The sequence below is a fragment of the Danio aesculapii genome, chromosome 12 (assembly GCF_903798145.1).
Source record: "Danio aesculapii chromosome 12, fDanAes4.1, whole genome shotgun sequence".
NCBI classification, from domain to species: Eukaryota; Metazoa; Chordata; class Actinopteri; order Cypriniformes; family Danionidae; genus Danio; species Danio aesculapii.
The window spans coordinates 20122509-20147067 of record NC_079446.1 but is presented as its reverse complement, the minus strand read 5'-3'; the positions used below and the strand labels follow the sequence as shown (position 1 = coordinate 20147067).

The 24559-nt window shown below is 34.3% G+C and overlaps 1 protein-coding gene across 5 annotated transcripts in view; it reads left to right on the top strand.

Annotated features, from left to right (window-relative positions):
* The window catches only part of grid2ipb (glutamate receptor, ionotropic, delta 2 (Grid2) interacting protein, b), an 82911-nt gene that overhangs the window by 26749 nt on the left and 31603 nt on the right, over positions 1–24559 (top strand). For 3 of the 5 annotated variants that reach the window (XM_056469907.1, XM_056469906.1, XM_056469905.1), the window contains exons 5-11: positions 1949–2218; positions 6456–6541; positions 11988–12057; positions 16448–16741; positions 20302–20453; positions 20537–20662; positions 23247–23329. In XM_056469907.1, coding sequence (XP_056325882.1) covers positions 1949–2218; positions 6456–6541; positions 11988–12057; positions 16448–16741; positions 20302–20453; positions 20537–20662; positions 23247–23329 — 1081 coding nt within the window. Of the gene's footprint in view, positions 1–1621; positions 2219–6455; positions 6542–11987; positions 12058–16447; positions 16742–20301; positions 20454–20536; positions 20663–23246; positions 23330–24559 lie in introns of those variants that run through there. The other 2 variants (XM_056469909.1, XM_056469908.1) reach the window with 2 other exon arrangements.

Sequence of the window (24559 nt, the reverse complement as noted above, 5' to 3'; positions counted from 1 at the left end):
ACTGATATTTTGGAGTGATACAAAATATTTTTGGCTCTACTGCCAAATAAATACCGATGCAACAAAACACTGATTTTGACATTTAGGGTGTTAGTTAGGCAAATTTGCTAATCAAAAAAGATCATTTTATTCACCAAGATTTAGATGACTTTTTATTAAGTAGAATATTAAAGATGTTTTTAGCTGAAATCGTTGTTCTTGGTGATTCATGAAATTAAGTCAAGCCCAGTGGCACTTTGAAAGTCAAAAAAGGGGACACATGTAGGCAAAAGAAAATTAATACCTGTGGCTTTTGAGGATGAAATGATCAGTCTATTATTTGCAATTTAATTATGTCTAATATATAGTGTAAACATTGGGTGACACAGTGGCTCACAGCAAGAAGGTTGCTGGTTCGAGTCCTGGCGGACCAGTTGGCATTTCTATGTGGAGTTTGCATGTTCTCCTTGCGTTCATGTGGGTTTCCTCCGGGTGCTTAGATTTCCCCCACAAGTCCAAAGACATTCAGTATAAGTGAATTGGATGAACTAAATTGCCCATAGTGTATGAGTGTGTGATTGTGAGCTTGTATGGGTGTTTCCCTGTACTGGGTTGTGGCTGGAAGGGCATTCGCTGCGTAAAACATATGCTGGATAAGTTGGCAGTTGGCAGTCTGTGGTGAACGAAAATGAGTGAACGAATGAATATAGCCTAAACTATCTTGAGTGCAATGCTTTTTGGACCCCATTAATCTTTGTTGTAAGAAACATGATCAAACATTTAAAAAGTGTATCTTTCTTCTCTTTTTGACACATGTTTGGAACAGCATTTGAATAAAAGGATGTTTTGTTTAAATGTTGACAGAAAATTAAGCAAACTATCGCTTTAATAGAGCAATTTTTGTAAACATCTAATATGTTTGCTATATGAAAAAGAAATTAATTAGATTCTGTTTGTGTTCATAATCAATTAGCCTCGTTAAATGAATAGAGTCTGGCTGTGGCAATTAGAGACCTACAAATATTAGGAGAATTTATGCCACAGATCATGTCTCAGAAAATGAATGTACCTTTCATTTTCTCAACACATGAAATTATTTTAAATGCTAATGTCGGCACATCACCTTGACGGAACAAAGCAGACAGAACTGTGCTGACGTTACACTTGTCGAGGTTACTAAGGTTACATTTGCTGAGCTTTGTCAATTGGGGTCTTTTTCTGTTCCTCTGGTGGGCGGCATAACAGGCTTTTCCATATCCGCCAGCATTGCATAAATGTGACAAACACGGCCTGAATTTTAGAAAGGTGATGCTACGCAGTTTAAACAGTCTGCCACAAATATTTTATCCAAATATATTCATAGAGCCATTTAGACCGTTTCACTGATTTTAACACACACTGAATCTTTTTAATATACATTTCGAATGCTACAAGTGCAATAATACGTTATATCTCATAGTTGATGCACTTCCCATAGAACATCAGAAATGGCAAAAAGAGAATGAGGAATAAGGAGAGAGGGAGAGAGAGAGAGAGGCGGTAGTGTGATGTACTCCCACACCTTTGCTATTGCTGGATTCTGGTATCTGTACCAGAGCTTCTGGAGTGGGAGATTCAGATGAAGACAGCACACAGAGAAGCAAATACATGCCGGAATTCCTCACCACTTCCATGAAAACTAAAATTGGGATTTAATTTATTACTTGGCTTACCTTGAGGGCTTTTGTGTCTGTCCTTTTCCCCTCTTCTCTGCTCATCACGATTGAATATTTACATGGATTTTGATCTAGAGATCTTTCTCATCTGAGTGAATGCGGTGCACTCAAAACCGAAAATCCTCTTTATTTTGTACGGGGAAATTGAGTGACTGAACTTAACTAGCCACCTTTCAAAAGTCTCTCAAAATGGCTCCTCGTAGCTGATTGAAATCTGTTTAAATCTGTTGCCTTCCTTTGATCATGTTTGCCAGGATCTTCATCCCCAAGAAGCATCGGCAGCGCTTCGACGAGGCCGTTTCTCAGAGTCTCATCAACCGCATGTGCCGTAGCAAGAGTCTGGGCGAACCCCAAAACAGACTGCGCCGGAGCCGAAGTCAAGACCACCATGAGCGTCCTCAAGGATCCAAACGGGCTAGTTCTGTGCCCAGAGATACCGGTGATGAGCCGGCCCAAAATGACCGTACCCTCAGGAAGAGCAACACCATGATTCCTACCCAATATGTCACTGGAGTCAACCAGAGGTGTGTATAATACAAGATATATTACATTTTATATTGTTTATATTGAATGTTTGTTTATAGATTTTATGTGAAATTGGCTAAGTTTTATATTCCATGCAAGTTTAAAAAGACAAATTAGTTGCAAAATAGTGCAGGAAGTCTCCTTAAATGCAGAACACTGTGTGATTAAGGGGAGACGTTGTGTGTGGGTGGGTGAGAAAAACACTATTCAGTTGTGTTTGTTTCTGTGCCTCATGCTTTCACATGCACGTACTGTCCACATCACGAGCGCATTTTGGTACAGTGATCTATTGGTTGATCGTTTTAAAATCAGATATCATCCTATTATAATCATGGCTTAACCTAATGGGAAGATTGCCATTGTTTCGTTTTCAAGCCATAAAGCTTCTTATTTGAATTTCAGCCATAGTATAAGCAGATGCTTGATTTTAGACTGCTTTTATATTTGCTCATACTATATGTCTCTGATTTGATGTCAACACAACCTTCTATGTTTGTGATTTGAAAGCAATATCTCAAATATTCCTGAGGAAGTATCAACCACAGTGTTTAGATAACAGCAAAAGTATATCTGATCCCCTGTATTCCTCATCTGAAAAGCTGCTGCTCTTCAATAAATAATGCATCCTTGGCTGAGTCCTTATGTAATCCCCATAGAGAGTTTTCTATTTTTTTTAACAAGTCTTTGTGTGTCTGTCATTCCCTTTCTAATCCACTGCCAGGGGTTTGGTTCTGGCGGCCCACCTTATGTAAAATGGCACTGCGACAAGAAGCAAATGTTTTCGCCTTATCTCTATTTACTCAACCGCTCCAGTGTCGCCTTGAGGTGTTGCCACAGCAACCACTGAGGCTAGCTATACTCTAATGATATGTCATAGGATTTCTCTAAGAAGGAGGGAAATTGCTTCTTAAAAAGCTATTCGAGAAAGGCATTGCCATACTTGTCCATTTTGTTCATTATATGGGTTCTTGTCTTGGTTGGCCTTGGTCATACATAGGTCACATACTCTCAATAAACATACACGATAACTCAAAATTTTAGATTTTTTTGGCTGGTAGGCAAACTCTAAATGAAAAATCCCATATAGACATGTTAGATAGAAGGGCAGAGGCATGTCTGGGGACAACCAACCTGTACACTGGTCCATAGCAATGGCCTATCAACCACCTAGAATACCTTTACAACCACACATGACCATAGGCATGGCCTAGACACCACCAATAAACAAAATTACATGTTGGGCAAATGCTCTTTTGAATTGAGCTTGTAAACAACAAATTAGAAACCCCAAACAACATCCCATCAATGCCCTTTGCAACTTGGACCAATAGCCAATCAAATTAAAACCCCAAATTACATTCCAGCAGTGCTCCACCAACCACCTAGAACACAATGCCAAACATTTTGCCGAAAGCCAGTAAGCAACCACTTATGTATGTTTACATGATGATAATGTGGTACAAATGGATATACTCTTTCATTGCATTTTTGAAAATTTTACATATGGACAACAATTTTGTAAATTGTTTCCTGTTCACACAGAGTATTAAATCTACTATAAAATGTAAGCTAGTAGTTGGCGGTTACTTTGCAAACACACTACACATACAGCTTTTAGTATTTGTGCATACACTGTAAAAAAAGTACAGTAGCTGGGTTTCACACAATCAAGTTGTTGAGACAACATGAAGGAACAAGGACGCAGTATATAGTGCTGTCGCCTCACAGCATGAAGGTCGCTGGTTCGAGCCTCAGCTGGGTCAGTTGGCGTTTCTGTGTGGAGTTTGCATGTTCTCCCTGTGTTCGCGTGGGTTTCCTCCGGGTGCTCCGGTTTCCCCCATAGTTTAAAGACATGCGGTTCAGGCGAATTGGGTAGGCTATATTGTCCGTAGTGTATGTGTGTGGACGAGTGTGTATGGATGGTTCCCAGAGATGGGTTGTGGCTGGAAGGGCATCCGCTGCATAAAACAAATGCTGGATTAGTTGGCAGTTCATTCCGCTTTGGCAACCCCAGATTAATAAAGGGACTAAGCTGAAAAGAAAATGAATGAATGAATGAATAAATGAACAAGCAGCAAACGTCATATTTTGAGTGTACCTGTAATCTGTACCTGTAGTTTTTAAATTGATAATGATAATTGATAATAATGTTAATAATAATGGTAATATTTTCAAAAACATACAATTTAAAGCCTCTTTTTAACGGGGTAGTACCTACAAAAACTGTTGTTGTGTAAATGACTGGTCAAAATGCATAAATAATTTTTTTTGTTGAAAATGGGCCCTATCATCGACCCAGCGCAATAAGGCGCAAGATGTGTTTGGCGCAATTAGTTGCTAATTTTAGACCAGCGCAACCCTAATTTTCTTGTTTTGCACCATGTGTATTCATGGGTGTGTCTGTCTCATTTCAGGGGGCTTTTTCAGTTCATTCATGACAATTTGCATTTGTATAATGTTATTATTATTAGCAGTATTATTTATTATATGCATATTTATATTGTTTTTAATAAAAATAACTTTAATAACTTCGTTATTATTGTTCATTTATTAGTTTGCTGGAAATTAGAACTGAATTTAGAAATAGTTTCGAAACAAATCTTTGTACTTAAAACAAATTAAATATGTAGGCCAATGGATGTCTTCATTAGAGTGCATACAACACAGTTTCTTTATCCACAAAAGTAAAGGAGTAAAGTAAAGAGTGAAAGTAAAGTAAAGAGAAAGCAAAGAGGCCAAATAGAGGAGGCTCGTTCTTTATTTGATCTGCAGGTGGTCTGTTTAACTGTTTTCTCGCTAGTGAAGCATTCAGTTTTTCCACTTACAAAGTCCACCATGTAAAGTAGAAAATGCGCCATGTTGCGATGCAACTGACTCTTAAAGGGAATGGGAGATAAGACTCTGATTGGTTTAATGCATGTTATGCTCAAAACACACCCATAACTCATTCATCCGCCAGGGCACAGGGAGTATTTTTCTGTCCTTAAAAAAGCAAAAGTGTATTCGGACATGCCCTTAATTTTTTTCGCGCCTTATGCTTTCGATTTTGTACCTAGATTGTTAACATACAACCATGTAATTGCTGATTTGATATATATTTTCATATTTTCAATATGATCTGAGCCTATGACATTTCACTGTCAGCAGTTTAACCATGTTGAGGCGATTATTTTAGACCAGTTTCTGTTTTGTGAATAGACACATACAGTTTGACCATGTCGAGGCAGCAATTTTTACAGAAGATTTTATATAACATCTGATGTTTGCACACATACTGTACATGCCAAACCTTTATGATATGGTATGTTGCCTATGTAGACAACATGTCTAATTGTATATCTGTTTGTAAATATCTGTATATCCCAACATACCATTTTGTCACATGTGCAGATAAAGTCTCAAATTTAGCCATTTCATTGTATGTTGTTTGTTAATAAATCACTGACACATTCAACTTTACACATTTTGTTTAAAAGCTTTAGTCCTAATAACTTCTATACGCACTAGGAATTGAAGATTTTAAACATTTTAAAAATTATATGTAACAAAAATTATATATGCAAATATATATATATACATATATATATATATATATATATATATATATATATATATATATATATATATATTGGTGCAGAGACCGATACTATTCATGTTTGACATGTTTTTGATATTTATTAAAATAATGCTTATTTTTAGGAAAAATACATTTTTTAAGGCAAATCACCTCCACATTACACACAGTGTTCATTAATAGCAAAATGAAAAATGAAGACAAATAAAAACGCAGATTTTACAGCAATATAAATAATTATTGATTAAAACATTCCAGCCATCTCACCAACTTCAGCTTTCTATCTATTCACTGTTTAGAGCAGGGATGTTTAGAAAGCCAGAAAAGACATCAGCATTTTATTTACTTCACTTTGAGTGATTTTTAATGTTTGTCTAATTTTCAATGGTTACACTGATGTTCAAGAAAAATTCTAGATAAGTAGCTTGTCATTGTGGATCTATTTATACTGCAGTATTGATGTGCATCCAGTAATATGCCAAAACCCTGTTTAGTATGCCTACTGTATATGACTGCCCACTACAAGCCAACACTGTGGCGATGATAGCAGCAGTCATATTCTTTAGAAACGTGAAAATCTCATTTTGAATTCAAGTATTGGATATTATGTGGGTGTTAAACATACTGTGCAGTCAGCAATGCATCTCTCTTTTTCTCTGCAGAACCATCCGTGTGTACAGGGGTAAGAAGAGCTTTGGCTTTACTCTGAGAGGTCATGCTCCTGTGTGGATTGACTCAGTAATGCCAGGTGCTTGTCACATTTATTTTTTTTTTTGCAATATTTCTTGGCTTTGATAGTATTGTCAATGTATATTTCCAGATGATAAACAAACACATGTCTTGAGAGTCCAAAAACATTCTTTGCATAATAATGCATAATAATGAAGCTTATTATAATGTATTAGAATATATAGAATATATGCATTTGTATTCATAACTTGAACTATATATGTGTGTATATATGTATGTACAGTTGAATTATTAGCCCTCCTTTGAATTTTTTTCCCTTTTTAAATTTTTTTTTTCCTAAATGATGTTTAACAGAGCAAAGGAAATTTTCACAGTATGTCTGATAATATTTTTTCTTCTGAATAAAAGCAGTTTTTGGATTTAAAAAAATAATAATTTTAAGGTCAAAATTATTAGCCCCTTTAAGCTAATTTTTTTTTCGATAGTCTACAGAACAAACCATCTTTATACAATAACTTGCCTAATTATACTAACCTGCCTAGTAAATCTAATTAACTTACTTAAGCCTTTAAATGTCACTTTAAGCTGAATACTAGTGTCCTGAAAAATATCTAGTAAAATATTATTTTCTGTCAACATGGCAAAGAGAAAATAAATCAGTTATTAGAAATAAGTTTTTAAAACTAATATGTTTAGAAATGTGTTGAAAAAATCTTCTCTCTGTTAAACAGAAATTGGGGGAAAAAATAAACAGGGGGGCTTATAATTCAGGGGGGCTAATAATTCTGACCTCAACTGTATATATCACAATGCAAGAGTGCTGTTCTCTAGAGTATCATCGATTCACTCACAAATATTAGTTTGTCTTATACAACAATTCAACAAATAAGCAATTAATGGTCACATTCCATTGAAAACCCAATAGTCCAGAATGGCCAGCCTTTTAAAACCTGCTTGAGAGTATCATTGTTATGTTATTATAGAATTTTTGTCAACTTTTTCGTATTGATTGAGCATAGATCTTGAGCATGGATATTCACATTCATTATTTTGCCTTTAATTTGAGTGACTTTGTTGCCAAGTAACTTTCTGCAAACAAAAATATAACTTTCTAATAAAACAATTTAACTTCAGACATAAAAATTTTACTGTGGTGAAAAAGCTTTGCTCTCCTATTTGCTGGAAAAAAGTGAGATATGCACCTTCGGGGGCAGTCTAGTAACTTTTACACAGTTATATGCTGTATAAAAGATCTTATTTTTAGGGCAATGACTTCATAAAATATGATGACAGACATGCAAAACTTAATTCTAAAATCTTTATACAAGCTTTGAATATGAATGTAAAAATTATTCAGTAAGACTTATTTGAACAGCTATGGCCGTTTTAGTAGTTTTAGAGTTCTGGTAGTTTAAGTGTTCTTTTTGTGTTGTCAGTGAAAATACTTTAGACAAAACCTCATCATTTGTGCTGTGTGGGTGTCTCAGAACAACATCCTTCTGCTACTTAATGAATCTGTTTTTGAATTAGTGGTGTGAGCCAATAATCGAATGACCCATTCATCAAGACAGTCACTTGCTTTGTTTTAATATGAGCCAGCCAATTTCAATGAATCATTTGAATGGTACAGTGAATAAATCATTAAAGGAATAGTTGACTCAAAAATGGAAATGTGCCAACTATTTACTCACCCTCATGTGTTTTCAAACCTTTCAAACCTTCTTTTTTATGATCAAAACAAAAGAAGGTATTTTGAAGAAAGCTGAAAACTTGTAACTATTGACTTCCATATTGGAAAAAACTAATTCTTTGAAAGTAAAGAATGTGGTTACAGATTTCTAGCTTTTTTCCCCTCAAAATGTCTTCTTTTGTATTTAACAGAAGAAAGAAAGTCAAATAGTTGTTAAACAAGTGAAGGGCAAGTAAATGATGACAGATTTTCATTTTTGGGGAATTATCCCTTATACACATTATCCCTTATAACAACACATGGCGTGACAAGTGTCCAGTGACAAGCAATTTGTCTGTCTGCACAAGACGTGACATGACAGAAACATTCAAATAACAGAGCCGCAGAATAGTGCACTGCACTCCCAATGAAATAGTATTTAATTTAATTAACACATATTAAACCTCTTTAACATTATTATTTCATTAATTTTTTGAATAATTTGTTTATTACTACAGTTGTACCACAGCAACAATATAATTACTACGATGGCTTAATTCAAGTAATTATCTATATTATGCTTCCGAACAGTATTTACCATAGGATTTTTCATGTAGCATAATAGCTTATACAGTATCTACCGCCTCGATGACAGGCAAATATGTTTTAGTTCAGTAGAAACTCAGTACTCTTAATAATATAAGGATCATGCTCAACATATGTGGTAATTTTCTCTCTCTCTCTCTCTCTCTCTCTCTCTCTCTCTCTCTCTCTCTCTCTCTCTCTCTCTCTCTCTCTCTCTCTATATATATATATATATATATATATATATATATATATATATATATATATATATTCTTTTAAATATGGTATAAATTGCAAAAATACAGACTTTCCTCTTTGTCTCCCATTCACGTTTTTACTTCCTGCCCTCCATCTGAATTTCGTCACCAGAACCATGTGATTTAAAACAACCTATAAATGTCACGTAAATTATTATTCAAACTGATACTGTCAGCATTTAACACTGAATAAAGCACACAATCTGCACCCGAGAGGATCATTGTCATAGTAGTTTATGCTGTTGTTTAATTATTAGAAAGAAATATAACTCCAAGCAGCATAGTCTGGACCAAATTTGGTGGAAATTGGGCTAGCGATGATTGAAAGTTCAAAACAACAGATTTTTTATTTAATTCAAGATGGTGGAAAGGAAGTTGTGTAAATTAGGGTAGAATTTATATCAATGTTCACATATCAATGATCCAAGGAATCTGCAAGACCGGAATCTCATGACATTAGACAAAACTATTCAAAAGTCATTTGATAAATTTAATATGATTTCTATTGATAGAATTTAATTGCTTGTCAATTTTAACCAGAAAGTAGTGCAAACTGACATAGTTTGGCAAAGTCAGGCCTAGATCACATGCATTAAGTTTGGTTTCAATGCTTCAAACCATTGAAGTGATTCAGCCTGTAATGTCATCTGGCAGCATTACATCAAGTTTGCGCATATGCTAAATGACAACAGATTTGTCTATCGACATGACTTCCATAACTTTTGGTCTACATGGTCTGAAGGTGATCTGAGTCAAATTTGGTGAAGATTGGACCAAATGTCTAAGAGGAGCTAAAAAAAAGAATGGTTTGAACAAAATCAAAATGGTGGACAGGAAGTTAGGCAGATTATGGCATAATTGATTTTCAATTTCATCAAAATAAGCATATGCAGTCAAAAGTTAATACCAAATTTGTAAGTTTCATTAATAATGGCTAATGAATGTCTTATAACTCTTGACCCATAGAAGGCGCTTTCATAAAATTTTTATGGTGTGGTCAGTGTGAGGCAACAATGACAGGCCTCAAATTTGGTGTCATTATCTTTAACTATGGCATAGATACAGCCACAGATGTAGTTTGTCATCATGCCATCATATTTGTTGGTGCAGTAAACAAAAACTATTACCCCTATTGACAAAAATTCTGTAACTTTTTGTCAGCATGGTCTGAAGATGATCTGAGTCAAATTTGGTGAAAATCAGCCAATCGATGTAGGAGTTCGAAAAAGTAGGTTTTTGACTTGAGGCAAGATGGCAAACAGGAATTTCAGTTAATTAAAGCATAATGGGAATCGATATTCTCAGGGCAACCCAAGGAATCTATGAAGACAAGTATCATAACAATAAGTAAAATTAATCCAAAGATATTAGCATTTTTAGAAAATATTGTTATAACGTTTGACCAAAAGGTGGTGCTGTGACAACTTTTTGAGCACCTTCAGGGCACAGTCCCGAAGACACATATCGACTTTCATAACAATTTGCCAATGCATCCTTAAAATACAGCAATTTTGACATAATTCAAAATGGTCGACCGCAAAAATGGCTGACCTGGGAAAATCAGACATTACTTGACTCGGCATACTCCGCTGGATGTAAGAATTTTATGAATTTTGGACAGAGGGTTAAGAAGTTATTGGTAAAAAAAAAATGTTTTTGTATCTCTGGATGACTAGGGGGCAGTGCACCGAAACGCTGCAGCTCACTTCAGATCATGGTTGTCATAACACACACCAAGTTTGGTGTGAATATGTCAATGCATTACGGAGATAACACCTAAAGTCAATTTTCGCAAGTTCTACGTTAAATTTGTTCACAAGTTAATCGAAAACGGTTCGTCTAATCAAGTTGAATTCCATAACTTTTGGTCAGCATGGTCTGTAGATCATTTTGATTCAATTTTGGTGAAAATCAGACAAACGGCCTAGGATGATTTGTTTAAATAAGTTTTACGAAAAATTCTAAATAGGGCTGCCATAGACTCTCAGAACGGAAGAAGAAGGAACTGAAAGAATAATAATAAGAACCGGAACAGATACAACAGGTGCCTACGCACGTTCAGTGCTTGGCCCCTAATTAGAAACCATTTCTAAAATAGACATTTTTTTCACGGCTGGTTAGGACAAAAGCACTTTTTAACGTAGAAACGGCAGCTTTTATCATGTGTTCGCTGCATCATATCACATGTAGTTGTATTAGAGCCCCCTCCCCCCTCTCTCTACAGCACTACCAGTAGTTTATACTTTCCGCAAAATACTGATTACATGTCATTTTAAAAAGGAATTTAAAAAAAGATAAAAACGTCATAACATAAGAACTCTAGAAAACTCTCAATTGGCTCTCAATTGAATTAGCTTTTTCTTTTCCTCACCAAGGACGCAGATCTAGCACTAGAAATTAATTTCCACTGTCATACTTTCACCAGCAGCCATTTCTGATGCTTTCCTTACACAAATCACCATCATCCAGGATGTGTATTTTGTTGCTCTCAGAATCTGTGCAGCGTTAAGGGTCGCATTGCCAAAAGGCTGCAGAGACGACTGTGAATAACATGCACACAGAAAGCACAGCTGGGGTCAGTGGCTGCTTTTCAAGGGGAACAGAGTGTTTGTGAAAGAGGAAGCAGTGGGCTGTTGAACTAATGAACAAGCGTTGGGTACATTTGTATTGAAGTCTGCACGAGTGGTGAGAGGGCGGTGAGTGTGTGAGTGCGTGTATGACGATATTCGCCCACTGCAGGCCTGTGCTAAGGCTAGTTAACACTGACTCAGCCACCCGTGTGGGGATGCTTATGAAAACAAGTAGGAGTCCTGCATCGTGATGAGAAAAAACTCTCACGGACCTACGACGGAATGATTTAATTACAACTATTCACAAAGGACGGCGGGGTTACACATTAATAAGTGTCACTGAAGTGGATTGTGTGTGTGTATTATTTACTTGAGTGTCTGAGGATTTATACTGTGTCTCAAACCATTGTTTTTCTACTACAGGGAGTCCAGCTGAAGCATGTGGCCTTAAAACAGGAGATCGCATATTGTTCCTTAACGGGCTTGATATGAGGTGTGTGTTTGTTTTTGTTATGGTGTGATGATGTTTTAAAAGATTCTTAGCAGTTAAAATGGTATTATGGTAGATACTATGGTAAACAAATAGGAATAAGAATAGACCGTTTTATTATTTTGTATCACAGCGTGAGGTAATAAAATAATATGATATTTCTTTTCAGCAAGGATGCATTAAAATGATCGCTGCAGTTTTGAATGCTTTTGTTATCAAAGAATCTTCAATATTTTAACAATGGTTTCACTTAATTTTTTGAACAACTGTAAATGCAGTCTTGGTGAGCCTAAAGTCAGAATGAGCTCAAAATGTACTCAAAATTTATTATTTTTTAATAAGTACAGCTTCTTGAACTCAAAATTTATTATTTTTTTATAAGTACAGCTTGTTGAACTCAAAATGAACTCAAAATGTATTATTTTTTTTAAGTACAGCTTGTTATAAACAATGTATGTGTGCACCTCATTATTTTGTAAAAATTAATTTGTCTTCATAATCCTTTATTATTGGGTACCATAACCTTTCCTCCCTCCTTAAAGCAACTTTGTTCACTTCTGGTCACATGGAATGTCTTTAGGGTGGAGCTATAAGTCCTTTAGGGTGGGGCTATCAGTGCGTATCTCAATATTCAATCTCATTCGTCAATCTTCATTTTTTTAGCAACTCCCATCTTCCAATGATCCAATCGGTTCCTAAAGGACAAATCATGCACCGCCCTTCACTTGTCATTTTAGGGTCGTTTCAATTGGATTTACATCATGATTATGCATGGGACTATAACCGGTTTTAAGGTTTACCGCGGTTTGGAAAAGTCAAGGTTATAAAACCACAAATATTTTTTGTTATCTCATTCCTACAATATATGTACATTTTGTTTGTTTTTTGCACGCTAAAAGTATTTAATTAAGTTTATTAGGGGAAAATTATCTCTAGAAGAAAACAACTGTGTTTTTGAATCTAATGAAAACAGCAGAAGTCAACAATGATTTATTTAATTATTTAACCTGACATGTTATTGACATATTTTAAACGTTTCTTAACATGTATATATATATATATTGTGTTCATTCATTCATTCATTCATTCATTCATTTTCTTTTCGGCTTAGTGCCTTTAATAATCTGGGATCGCCTTAGCAGAATGAATTTTCATTCCAGCATATGTTTTACGCAGCGGATGCCCTTCCAGCCGCAACCCATCATTGGGAAACACCCATACACACACATTCACACGCATACACTAACGACAATTTAGCCAATTTAGACAAGTGCCAATACACCCACATAATTATAATTCTAAATTTTATTACATTTGGTTTTCTGCTCAAAAGTTATTTGCTCCACAGGCCAAAATGGAGACAACGGTGGCAAAATATCAGAAGTTAGCATTTTTAATGTTTTTCAACCTACAGTGTAAAACAGATTTGTAATATAAAGAAAGTATATTAAGTATATTGTAGTATAATATAAGTGTAATAAAAAGTGTAATATACCAGTTTTCAATAAAAATACACTTTTTAATGCAAAATGTATGTTTGCTTGTTGCCAAAAAAACCAAAAAAAACAAAAAAACGAAAAAGACAATGATGTATATCTTGTACTGTGTATTGGGTTAATGTACAATAAAATAAGCCTACCCCCCACCCCACCCCCTCCAAATAAAAGGTTGTTCCTGTAACAATGTGATGAGTAAAGTTTAAATAGATTTACTTTATTGACATTATTCGTTTGTATTTTTCTGCTGCTCCTTATAACAATAAGCTTTGTTTGTTTAGTCCTAAATGTAAATCTCTTTCCTGCGGCCAGGATTTAGCTGCTTCTGTGTAGTTAATCTCAAGAGGACAGCAGTTGACTTGAGCATGTAGATGCTTAACTTGCTGTAATACTGCCTCTGGGGGAATGACAAACATAGAATCGAGTCAAGAAAATATTTCCTACAACACCAACTGTGCATAAATTTAGACATAATATTAAAGAAAAGATGCTGTTCATTTTTGTGCATCTCTAAACTGAAGCATTTCATAGCAGAAATTACACATAATAGAAACGATTAGAGTTAAAGGGGTAGTTTGGGGATTGCCAACAATTATATTTCTGTCTTCATTTATCACCTACCTTCCACACTTGTGTTGTTGATCACAAATTCAATAGAATTAACAGATTACTTCAGTTAATTTAACATTAATAAGTATTCAAAGAGAATCTCTGTATCTGTATTGTTCATATGCAAATAATTTACATTTAATTTACATTTTTTTATATATTTGAGCTACTGTTGCATATTTATTAAATTACAAGACAATAAAATAGACTGAATTGCTTTTAGTTTATAAAGCTTTTACAAGTATGCCATTTTACTGCATTATAATATAATATACAAGTTTATTAAATAGTTTTGTATTAGTTAATTTGTTAATAACTACGTTATTTAAAGTGTTTTGTCATAATTTACCCTCATAATTCTGTCATCATTTACTCGCTTTTCTTGTCATTTCAGTTCCATAGGAAATTCACATAATATGGAACACTTGTTAAGTTATTTTTTAATCAAAACTGAATGATTTCTTTTATTCCACTGAATGTCTGACGCTTTAAAATGTTCAATGTATAAAATACTAAATTACATTTGTTCATTATATGAAGCAATTGTGTCCCTTCACAAGGCCTTGATTGAACATCTCTATTTATGTGGATATATTTTACATTCATGTTAAAATGTTTATTGTTAATTTGATTACTTCTATTGGTCTCATTGCAAGTCACTTTCAAAATAAGCTGCCAAAAGACAACCATAGAATAAGTTAAAGTAACAAATAAATTAAAATATAATAGATATAAGGAAAAGGCTAAGTTAATAAAAAAATGTATAAGGGCAATAAAATTATTTAGTGTTGGGATTTGACTTCGACTTTATTTATTGTCCACAAATGAAAATTTATCTTTGGCTTCATCATAAATTACGCCAACATCCACATCACATATATCACAAAAAAGCAAGTAACACAAATGCATTCAATATCCTTGCATAAAACGCTTTTTATGACAGTAAAAACAACAATAACGATAGTAATAATAATATTAATAATAACCATAACAACATCGCCAAAAACAACAACTATACTACTACACTGACTAATACTACTACTTAGGGGCACCGCTGGCCGTTATGGGCCCTATGACAAAGGGGATGATGTCAATATTACAGAAACTACTACTACTACCACAACTACTACAAGGACCACTACTGTTACTATTACGACGGCTACTACAATTACTACTACTACCACAACGACTACTACTGCCACTACAATAACAACTACTACTACTACTACTACTACTACTACTACTACTACTACTAATACCACTACAACTATTACTACTACACCAACAACAACTACTACTACTAAGACTAATACCAGTACAACTATTAGTACTACCGCTACTACTACTACTACTACTACTACAACAACTACTACTACTAATATAACTACAACTATTACTACTACTACTACAACAACAACAACTACTACTACTACTAATACCACTACAACTACTAATACTACAACTACGGTTACTATGACGATGACTACTACAACAACAACTACTACTAATACTACTACAACAACAACTACTACTAGTACTACAACTACTACTACAGCAACTACAACTAATACTACTACTACTACTACTACTAATACTACTACAATGACCACTAGCACTACTACAACTCCTACTACTAATACTACTAAAACTACTATTACTACAACTACTAATACTACAAAACACATTAACAAAATGAAAAATTAAAAACTCAATTAACTCCTATTCATAATTAAAATCTAGTATTTAAAATTCTAATGTTAGCTGGCTCAAATGACATTTGATACACATTGCGGTTGCCTAAAGCATATTTTTGATGTCAAAATCTGAAATTTTATATTAAGGGCATGCGAACTGTCTTCAATAATTACATGAACTTTCTGTTTAATTCTCTTTAGAAAGATTTGTTTGTCTTTGTGTTTTAGAACTTTGTATTTTAACTAATTAAAAATATAGAATATAAAATAGAGTAGATAGTGATCATGTTAAAGGACCAGAGGATTCATTTATAGATAGAATAGAAAGTGTCAGTTACAGGAGTGTTGGATATGAAAAATCAAAATAAAGACCATTAGTAATCATAATCAACAAAAAAATTCTGTCAAAAGTATCAGATTTTAGATGAACAGACTAAAATCTAATTAAAACAGCTTAATTTTGTTACGAATATGAGTGAATGACTAAATGTTGGCTGAATTTATTTTTATAGTAAGGTTTATGAACTATGGTAAACTATGGTAAACTTTAATGAAATAATAATTTCTCATTGAATCTGTTAAACACACATCCAGGAACTGCTCCCATGAGAAGGTGGTGTCGATGCTGCAGGGCAGTGGTGCGATGCCCTCCCTGGTGGTGGAGGAGGGTCCTGTGGATTATCCTCAATCCGATTCAGAGCCAGAGGAGACCCCCAGTGCCCCACGCTCGCGCTCCCCGGCCCTCAGCTCTCTGCAGTGGGTGGCTGAGATCCTTCCTCCGAGCATCCGCGTTCACGGCCGTACCTTCAGCCAGCAGCTGGAACACCTGCTCACCCTGCAGGAGAGATACACCATCTGCAAAGCTCTGGAGACCTTCTTCCAGCACAGGTCAGGTCTAAATTCATCATGGCTGACTCTTAAATTAGCTGAGGCCACTAGTGCAGAGATTAAAAACAATTGTGTCAAACCAAAAAGGAGTTCAATATGCAATTTATTTATACAGCTCTAGAAAAATTAAGAGATCATACTGTTTATGGTAATATTATTCTATGAAGGTAATATTATTCTTCTTTATACTATGAAGTTTGTTAACATTTCTTCCAACTTACAAGTAAAACAATTTGATATTTATTTATTTAGTCAGAAAATGACAATAAGTCTTTTTTAGAGTTTTTAACTCTTCTGAAATTAAAACATTGTAATTGTGTTACAGTGGAATCTAAGCATACCTGAAAACATGGCACCTGTGTTACTATATGTTCAAAAATGCTCTAAATGAGAATATTTGTATTTTTCAGTTTGGCAGTATTTACAGAATAAAACAAACATTTCAAAACAGTTCATATACAGGTCAGAAGTTTGTAATAATTATAAAAAATATATATTACTATTACAATTCAACTACTGTTTTCTATTGCAGTAGATTACAATGGAACTTGTTCAACCTTTATATGCTCCCTCTGAGCCAAATAATGAGAAAGAACCAAATCTCCTACGACAGCTATGCTGATGACACTAAGATCTACTTAGCCTTACTGCCCCATTGACACCCTCTGCCAATGCATTGGTGAAATAACAGGTGTATGTGCCATAACTTTCTTCAGGTAAACAAAGAGAAAACCTTGAAAGTCATTGCGTTTAGGAACAGAGATGAGGTTCTCAAGGTGAATGTGTACCTTGGCTCTAGAGGTCAAACAACAAAAAATGAGGTCAAGAATCTTGGTGTGATTCTGGAGTCTGATATGAGTTTCAGTAGTCATATCAAAGCAGTAAGTAAATCAGCATACTATCATCTCAAAAGCATTGCAAGACTTATATGCTTTGTTTCCAGTGAAGACTTGTTCATGCTTTTATCAGCAGCTGGGTGGATTACTGTAATGGACTCCTCACTGGCCTTTTCAAAAAGACAGTCAGACAGTTGCAGCTCATCCAGAACGCTGCTGCCAGGATTCTGACCAGAACCAGAAAATCAGAGCACATGACACCAGTCCTTAGGTCTTTACACTGGCTCCCAGTTACATTCAGAATAGATTTTAAAGTATTACTACTTGTCTATAAATCGTTAAATGGCCTAGGATCTCAATATATTACAGATATGCTCACTGAATACAAACCTAATAGATCACTCCGATATTTAGGATAATATAAACTAAAATTCCAAGAGTTCAGTCAAAGCAGGGTGGATCGGCCTTCAGCTATTATTATTATACTCACTGCTGGAATCAGCTTCCAGAAATGATCAGATGTGCTCCAACATTGGGACTGAATCAAGACAAATCAAGACTGAAAACACATCTGTTTAGCTGTGCCTTTACTTAATGAGCACTGTGCTGCGTCCGACAGCTTGTGCTTTTACAGTATGTCTTTCTTTTCTTTTTCATACTTTTAAAACCTGTTTTAACACATTTTAATATGTTTTCATCTTTTAATCACTTTTATAGTTTTGTTTTTATTTTCTTACACTTGTTTCTTTTTCCTGTTTATATAAAGCACTTGCAATTACCATTGTGTATGAAATGTGCATAAATAAACTTGCCTTGCCTTACAATGTGGTAAAACGGAATTGTCAGCATTATTATTCCAGTCTTCAGTGTCAAGAGTTTCAGAAATATTCAGAAATATTCATATTTTCTCCACATGAAAAATTTCAATAACGAAGAATGAATATTAAAAATGGCAATAATGCTGACTTGTGACAAGATTGAAGAAAAAAATCAGCTTTGCCTTCACAGGAATAACTATTAAATTGAACAGTTTTTTAAATTATATAAATACATTTATTTATAAAATAACTTAGGAGTCTTATGAAAGAGACTTTAAAAATAAATTCTAAACTTTTGACTGATAGCATAGTCTGCATTTATTTTTAATTAGACTATACAGTGATCTAGTATAATAGTGACTAATACAGCACTTGATGAGAAATAAACAAATTCTGAATGCGTTTGCCAATTATAGGATACAGAGCTAATTATCTCTGTAACTGTCCTTCCATATGATTACAAATGCCATAGCGCACTGTTTGTGGGATTTCTTTTCAGCTTGGCAGCAACAAGGAAAATGTGAGAAACATTCAAAAATAGCTTCTGCCTCGAGCACAAATAGATACACATAATCAGAAGCAATCTGTGGGTTCTTCAGAATTTAATAAATAATGCTCGTCATCGTGACTGCTTGCTGAGAGAGCAGCTCAATCCGCTTGTTAAAGGGATAGTTCACCCAAAAATACCCTTGACTTTTTTTGACACCTTTTTCTCTTTTTTGTTCTAATGAACACAAAAGAAGATCTATAGAAAAAGTATGGTAACTTCCATAGTTATTTCCTACTATGGATGTCAATGGTTACCGGTTTCCAACGTTTTTAAAATTGTCTTCATTTTTGTTAAGATTAGGGTTCAGTGTGGACATCAACACTGTTAAAAATGCTGGGTTCCACAAAATTCCTTCATGTTGTCCCTACACAAATTGTTTAACTTAACTATATATATTAAACTATATATTTTCCTCTTTCTGAAATTCTTAAAAATTATATTGTGTAATGTTAAATGTGTATGTTGTACTCTCCCTTTCACTTAGCTTACTTTAGTATGGCGACTTCTGCTCCTGAGAAGGCCGGAAATCTGCTAAGGATCCATTTAAACAAAGCTGACTCACTCTCCATTTGAGATTAGACGTGGATATAAACATTACAGCCATGATTTTCTATAGAATTATTACAGGGTTCCCATGGGTCATGCAATTTATGAGATGTCATGGAATGTCAGGTACTTTTGTTTGTCATATAAAATTTGTGAAGTTTTTTTATACCACATCATGTTTTATCATGATGTTTTACACATTTTGCATATTGTTGTGGTTATTATTTAGTGTCATTTATTCCTTTTCCACTTTTAACTCTTTAAATTAATTGTGGCCACAAGCTGTACCTGTCTGCTAAGGCAAACATGTCAAGAAAATGTACATTTCAAGAGACTTTGGCTAAAAAACTATCAAAAAGTGGGTATTCTTGTTTTTTATTTTCTATTTCTTTTGACAAATCAATTTTTGCTCTCATAATGGAAATAACATTCATAAAAATAAATTATATTACAATTATAAAGGTATCTAAACATAAAATGAATAAAAATTATTGAAATGACCTTGTTGAGATTTGTGAACCTATTTAACAGATTCAGGTTCTGGAATTAGACATAGATTTAGTTCCAAATAACTTTTTACAGTAGCCTACTATTTTAAAATGTAATAGAGTAAAAAGTGCTGTATTTTGTTTCAGAATTGATTAAACGTTTCCTTAAATAAAAATACTCTAGTTAAGTACAGAAAAAGCATATATACTTGAGTACAGTAATAAAGTAAAAATACTTCAGTTAGTGTGTGACATCAGACTTAACATGAGGGTTATTTCTAAAATACTTTTCGTCTGTTGTGTGTGTGTTGTGTGTGAGCAGGAATGTGGACACTCTCATTGTGGATGTGTTTCCTGTGCTGGACACTCCAGCCAAACAGCTTATCTGGCAGTTCATTTACCAACTGCTGACCTACGAGGAGCAGGAGCACTGCAAGACCAAGATCGCCCGATTCCTGGGCTTTAAGAGTGCAGGTTAGTCATGATGAGTTCACTGTGTGACCATCAGCCCTCTAGTGGCTTTCTGTCCTGAATGCTTTTTTTTTTTGTTACTGCAGAACCAGAGGTTGGTGCAGAAACACACAGGCGGAGCAGCTCTATGCGGGTTTCAGGTACCTCTCACAAGAACACTGTGAGAGAGAGAAGTTCAGATGACTGCATTATCGGCACTCACCTTGGAATGGGTACGGCATTTTTCACTTGTCAGTGAGTTGATTTGACTGATCAGCAGGGTCCAAAATAAACTTTTTCTTCAGTAAACATTTAGAATATATTATACAAAAAATAATATAATATAATATAATATAATATAATATAATATAATATAATATAATATAATATAATATAATATAATATAATATAGTATAATATAATATAATATAATATAATATAATATAATATAATATAATATAATATAATATAATATAATATAATTCATTATATCTAAATTTATATTACTGTTGAAAAGGCTCACCATAGCAGTATTTACTGTAGTTAATTGAAAAATATATATTTTGAAATATCATCATAATTTAAATAAAGTATATTCTATTTTTATATATTTTAAAATAATTTCCATGTGTGTTTTCCGCGTCAGTGTGACATGATGCAATATAAATCATTCCAATTTGCTGATTTGATTTATTTAGGCACTTTTAGGTACTTTTATTTACATACTTATTTACACACAAAAGTATATTATGCATTAGAAATGATAATACATTTTTTACACAAAAATTTAAAAATTTGCTCGTTTTCATGCCTTTTAAATTGTAGCGTTTGTTTCAGTTTAATTATTTGGCTGCATCATGCATTATGTAATCTGCTGTTAATCCGAATGTAACACTACATGTCATACATCAAATCCAACATATTATTTATTTAGCAAAACAATTTTACTCATGATGCCTGATGCTTGATGGTTTTTCATTTTGGACTCTGTTGATAAAATTATTTAAAACTAATAGGCTTTATAAGTATATATAGACTGATAAGTAGGCTTTATAAGTATATATATAGACTGATAAGTAGGCTTTATAAGTATATATATAGACTGATAAGTAGGCTTTATAAGTATGTATAGACTGATAAGTAGGCTTTATAAATATGTATAGACTAATAAGTAGGCTTTATAAGTATATATATGGACTGATAAGTAGGCTTTATAAGTATATATAGACTGATAAGTTTACACACTGCCTGGCCAAAAAAGTAAGCACTACTTTATTTTAGAGCCTATTAATACATTTTATGGCAGTGATAACATTTCTTTGAGCCTTAACTTATGCACTGTGTGGCTTTTGTGTTTCTTAACAACCAAATCAGAAGACCTATCTATTTGCCCTTGCCAAGACAATGCAAAGATTTGTCTTACTCATATTCACACATGAATTAACCATTTGTTAATTTGTTAATCTAAACACAAATACAAGTCTTGAGATGTGCTGAGGTTGACTTTATAGAGTGGTTCTCCTCAGATAGTGACCATCTTATGGAGCCACAGAATGAAAATCTGGATATACCTATTCATAGCTGAATAATAAGAGTTCAGTGTGTGGAAATGACATACCTTGAGCCTCAAACTCCATTGTTTCATTTTTCTCATGTTAATCAGCTAAGTGTAAAGTCACAGAGAAAAACATGCAAAATGGAACAAAACACAGACTGTGTCAATCCACATGGGATCATTAATATGCACGCCTCAGGCAACATTTGATTAACCACAATGTTTCCTAGTAAGATAACAACAATGATCTTTTCCCCCTTATATTCACAGCAAGTCAGAATGCAAAATGTGCAATATCTAGATTATAAATGTATTTAATTTCAGAAAAAGAGGCATATGGTCTGTTTAAATGTATTTTTGTTATTTTAACATGTATATTGTAAACTTTTTGTTGTGTGTAAGTTTGTAATGAGGCAAGAGACACATGTCAACTGCTTACTTTATAAATAAACAGGTTGTATTAATTCATACACGTCAAAATCACAAATTATAACCTTAAATGCATCTCTGTCTGCACCTTTTGTCAAGTATAATTATAATTTAGCCTATATTTCGTCCACAACACAACTGTCTGGCAAACTAGGTTACTCTGGCGGCATAAAGATAGCTCACTTAAAATACCCTAAAATACCTCAAATAAACCTCTCCACCATTTCAGTTGAAAAGTTGAAATATCACAAAGTTTTTTCCCTTATAAGAACCACTGTCTTCTAGAGAACATCTCAAGTGTTTCAGTTTCGTTCAGGTAAATTGGTGGTCTATGTGTGAATCTGAAGCTTTATTTCAAATTTAAATATGAATCTTAGCATTGTCATACTGGAAAAGGTCTGACATAGTTGTTAAAGAAAGGAAAAGAAGCCCACTGCATCAGTTAAAATAATTTCTGACAATTCAGAAACATATTGATAACATCAGCAAAGACTAAATCTAAATCATAGATTCTTAAGTTTGTCCTCACTGGAACTCAAACAGTACCTTTTTATGCAAGGCATTGTAGATCACTGTATTTGCTACACATTGCTTCATTGTAAACATTTCTTCAGCTAGCCATTCCATTCTGTCAGTCTTGCAGAGTAAACAAGCTGCCAAACCTGTCCTCAGTCATGTTTATGATTCACCAGCAGTATCTATTAGGAAAAATCTCTAAACAATCTCTCAGCCAATCCAGACCTGCTGCTGACTGCCCTCAAGTCTATTGTCTGTTAGGTTTTGGAGGGCAAGCAGCTTTTTCTGTTTTCTGGAAAAATCTCTCTGTGTCTCAGGAACATTCACTGACCCCGTGACCCCAGAGGAAAGACAGTGTGGGGATGGGACTTCTTTCCCAGAGTCCCCAGATCTCAGCCACGTGGGTACCATTTACTGCTCATCCACAAATGACCTATCTGTATGCCCCATCTGCCTTGGTAACTGTTGCTAATTTGGAGAAACAAATAGACGTGAGCTGTCTTAATGGCTGTCAGAAAGCTCTAAAATGCTGCCTTTGAGGGAGCCTTACAAGTCGGGCAGACATCAAGCCACATCCAAAAGCAAATTCTGCTTCACTACCTGTCTTTGTAGGTACCCTTGTCTGATCCAATTTCGAAGGAAACAGATGTGCCCTTCACTGCCTTTGATATCCCACAATCCTAAACGTATTCTTTTGACCAATGCTTTCAGCTTTTTAATTAAAGATTAAATGAAACATTTAAATTTAGCAAATAGCTAGTTTAATATGAAGAGTCACTAATAGGCATGAGCTAGCTAATGTTCGTGCTACCTCTCTAACTTAACCGAGGCAGAGCCTGTGTTACTATTAAACTTGTGGTGGCATTATCAGAGATAAAAAACATTGTTGCTTCTACTTAGCTCAGACAATTGTTTACATTCTTGTTGATTTTTCTGGATGTTAAGTTGTCATGATTGGTTTTAGTGAATAGAATAAAATACTGTACATTCATTTGCCTGTACTTTCAGGATACCTGGAATCAGTGTTATAAATGTATAGGTCAATCGTTTAATCAGTTTTGTAGCATAACACCATCAAAACAATGAGAGCTTACATACTTATGCAAAAGTTTTGCCACCCCTGATAATTTTCATAATTGCAAGCCATAGCCTGTTGGCCTTTTCAAATCAGCAAATTCATTTGGATATATTTTATACCCTAAAGAAAAAGCAACATTTCAGTTCTGACATAACATATATTTAATCAACAGATGCAATGCAATTTAAGTCTTAACAGAAACAGACAGGTGCAAAAATTTGGGCACCCCAAAATAATAATGACATCAATATTTTGTACAGCCACCTTTTGCTGAAATAAAAGCCTGTAGACGGTTTTTATAGCCAAGGATAAGCCTGGAGTCTTGCTGAAGGCATTTTGGGCCATTTTTCCTTGCACAATTTCTCCAGTTCAGTCAGTCAGGTTCAGTCATGGGCAAACGTGAACGGCCCTTGTCAAATCAATCCATAAATTTTCAATGATGTTCAAGTCTGGGGACTGGGATGGCCATTCTAGGATTTTGTATCGTGTCTGACCATGAATTCGTTGGTAGATCTGGAACTGAGCTTTGGGTCATTGTCCTGCTGACACATC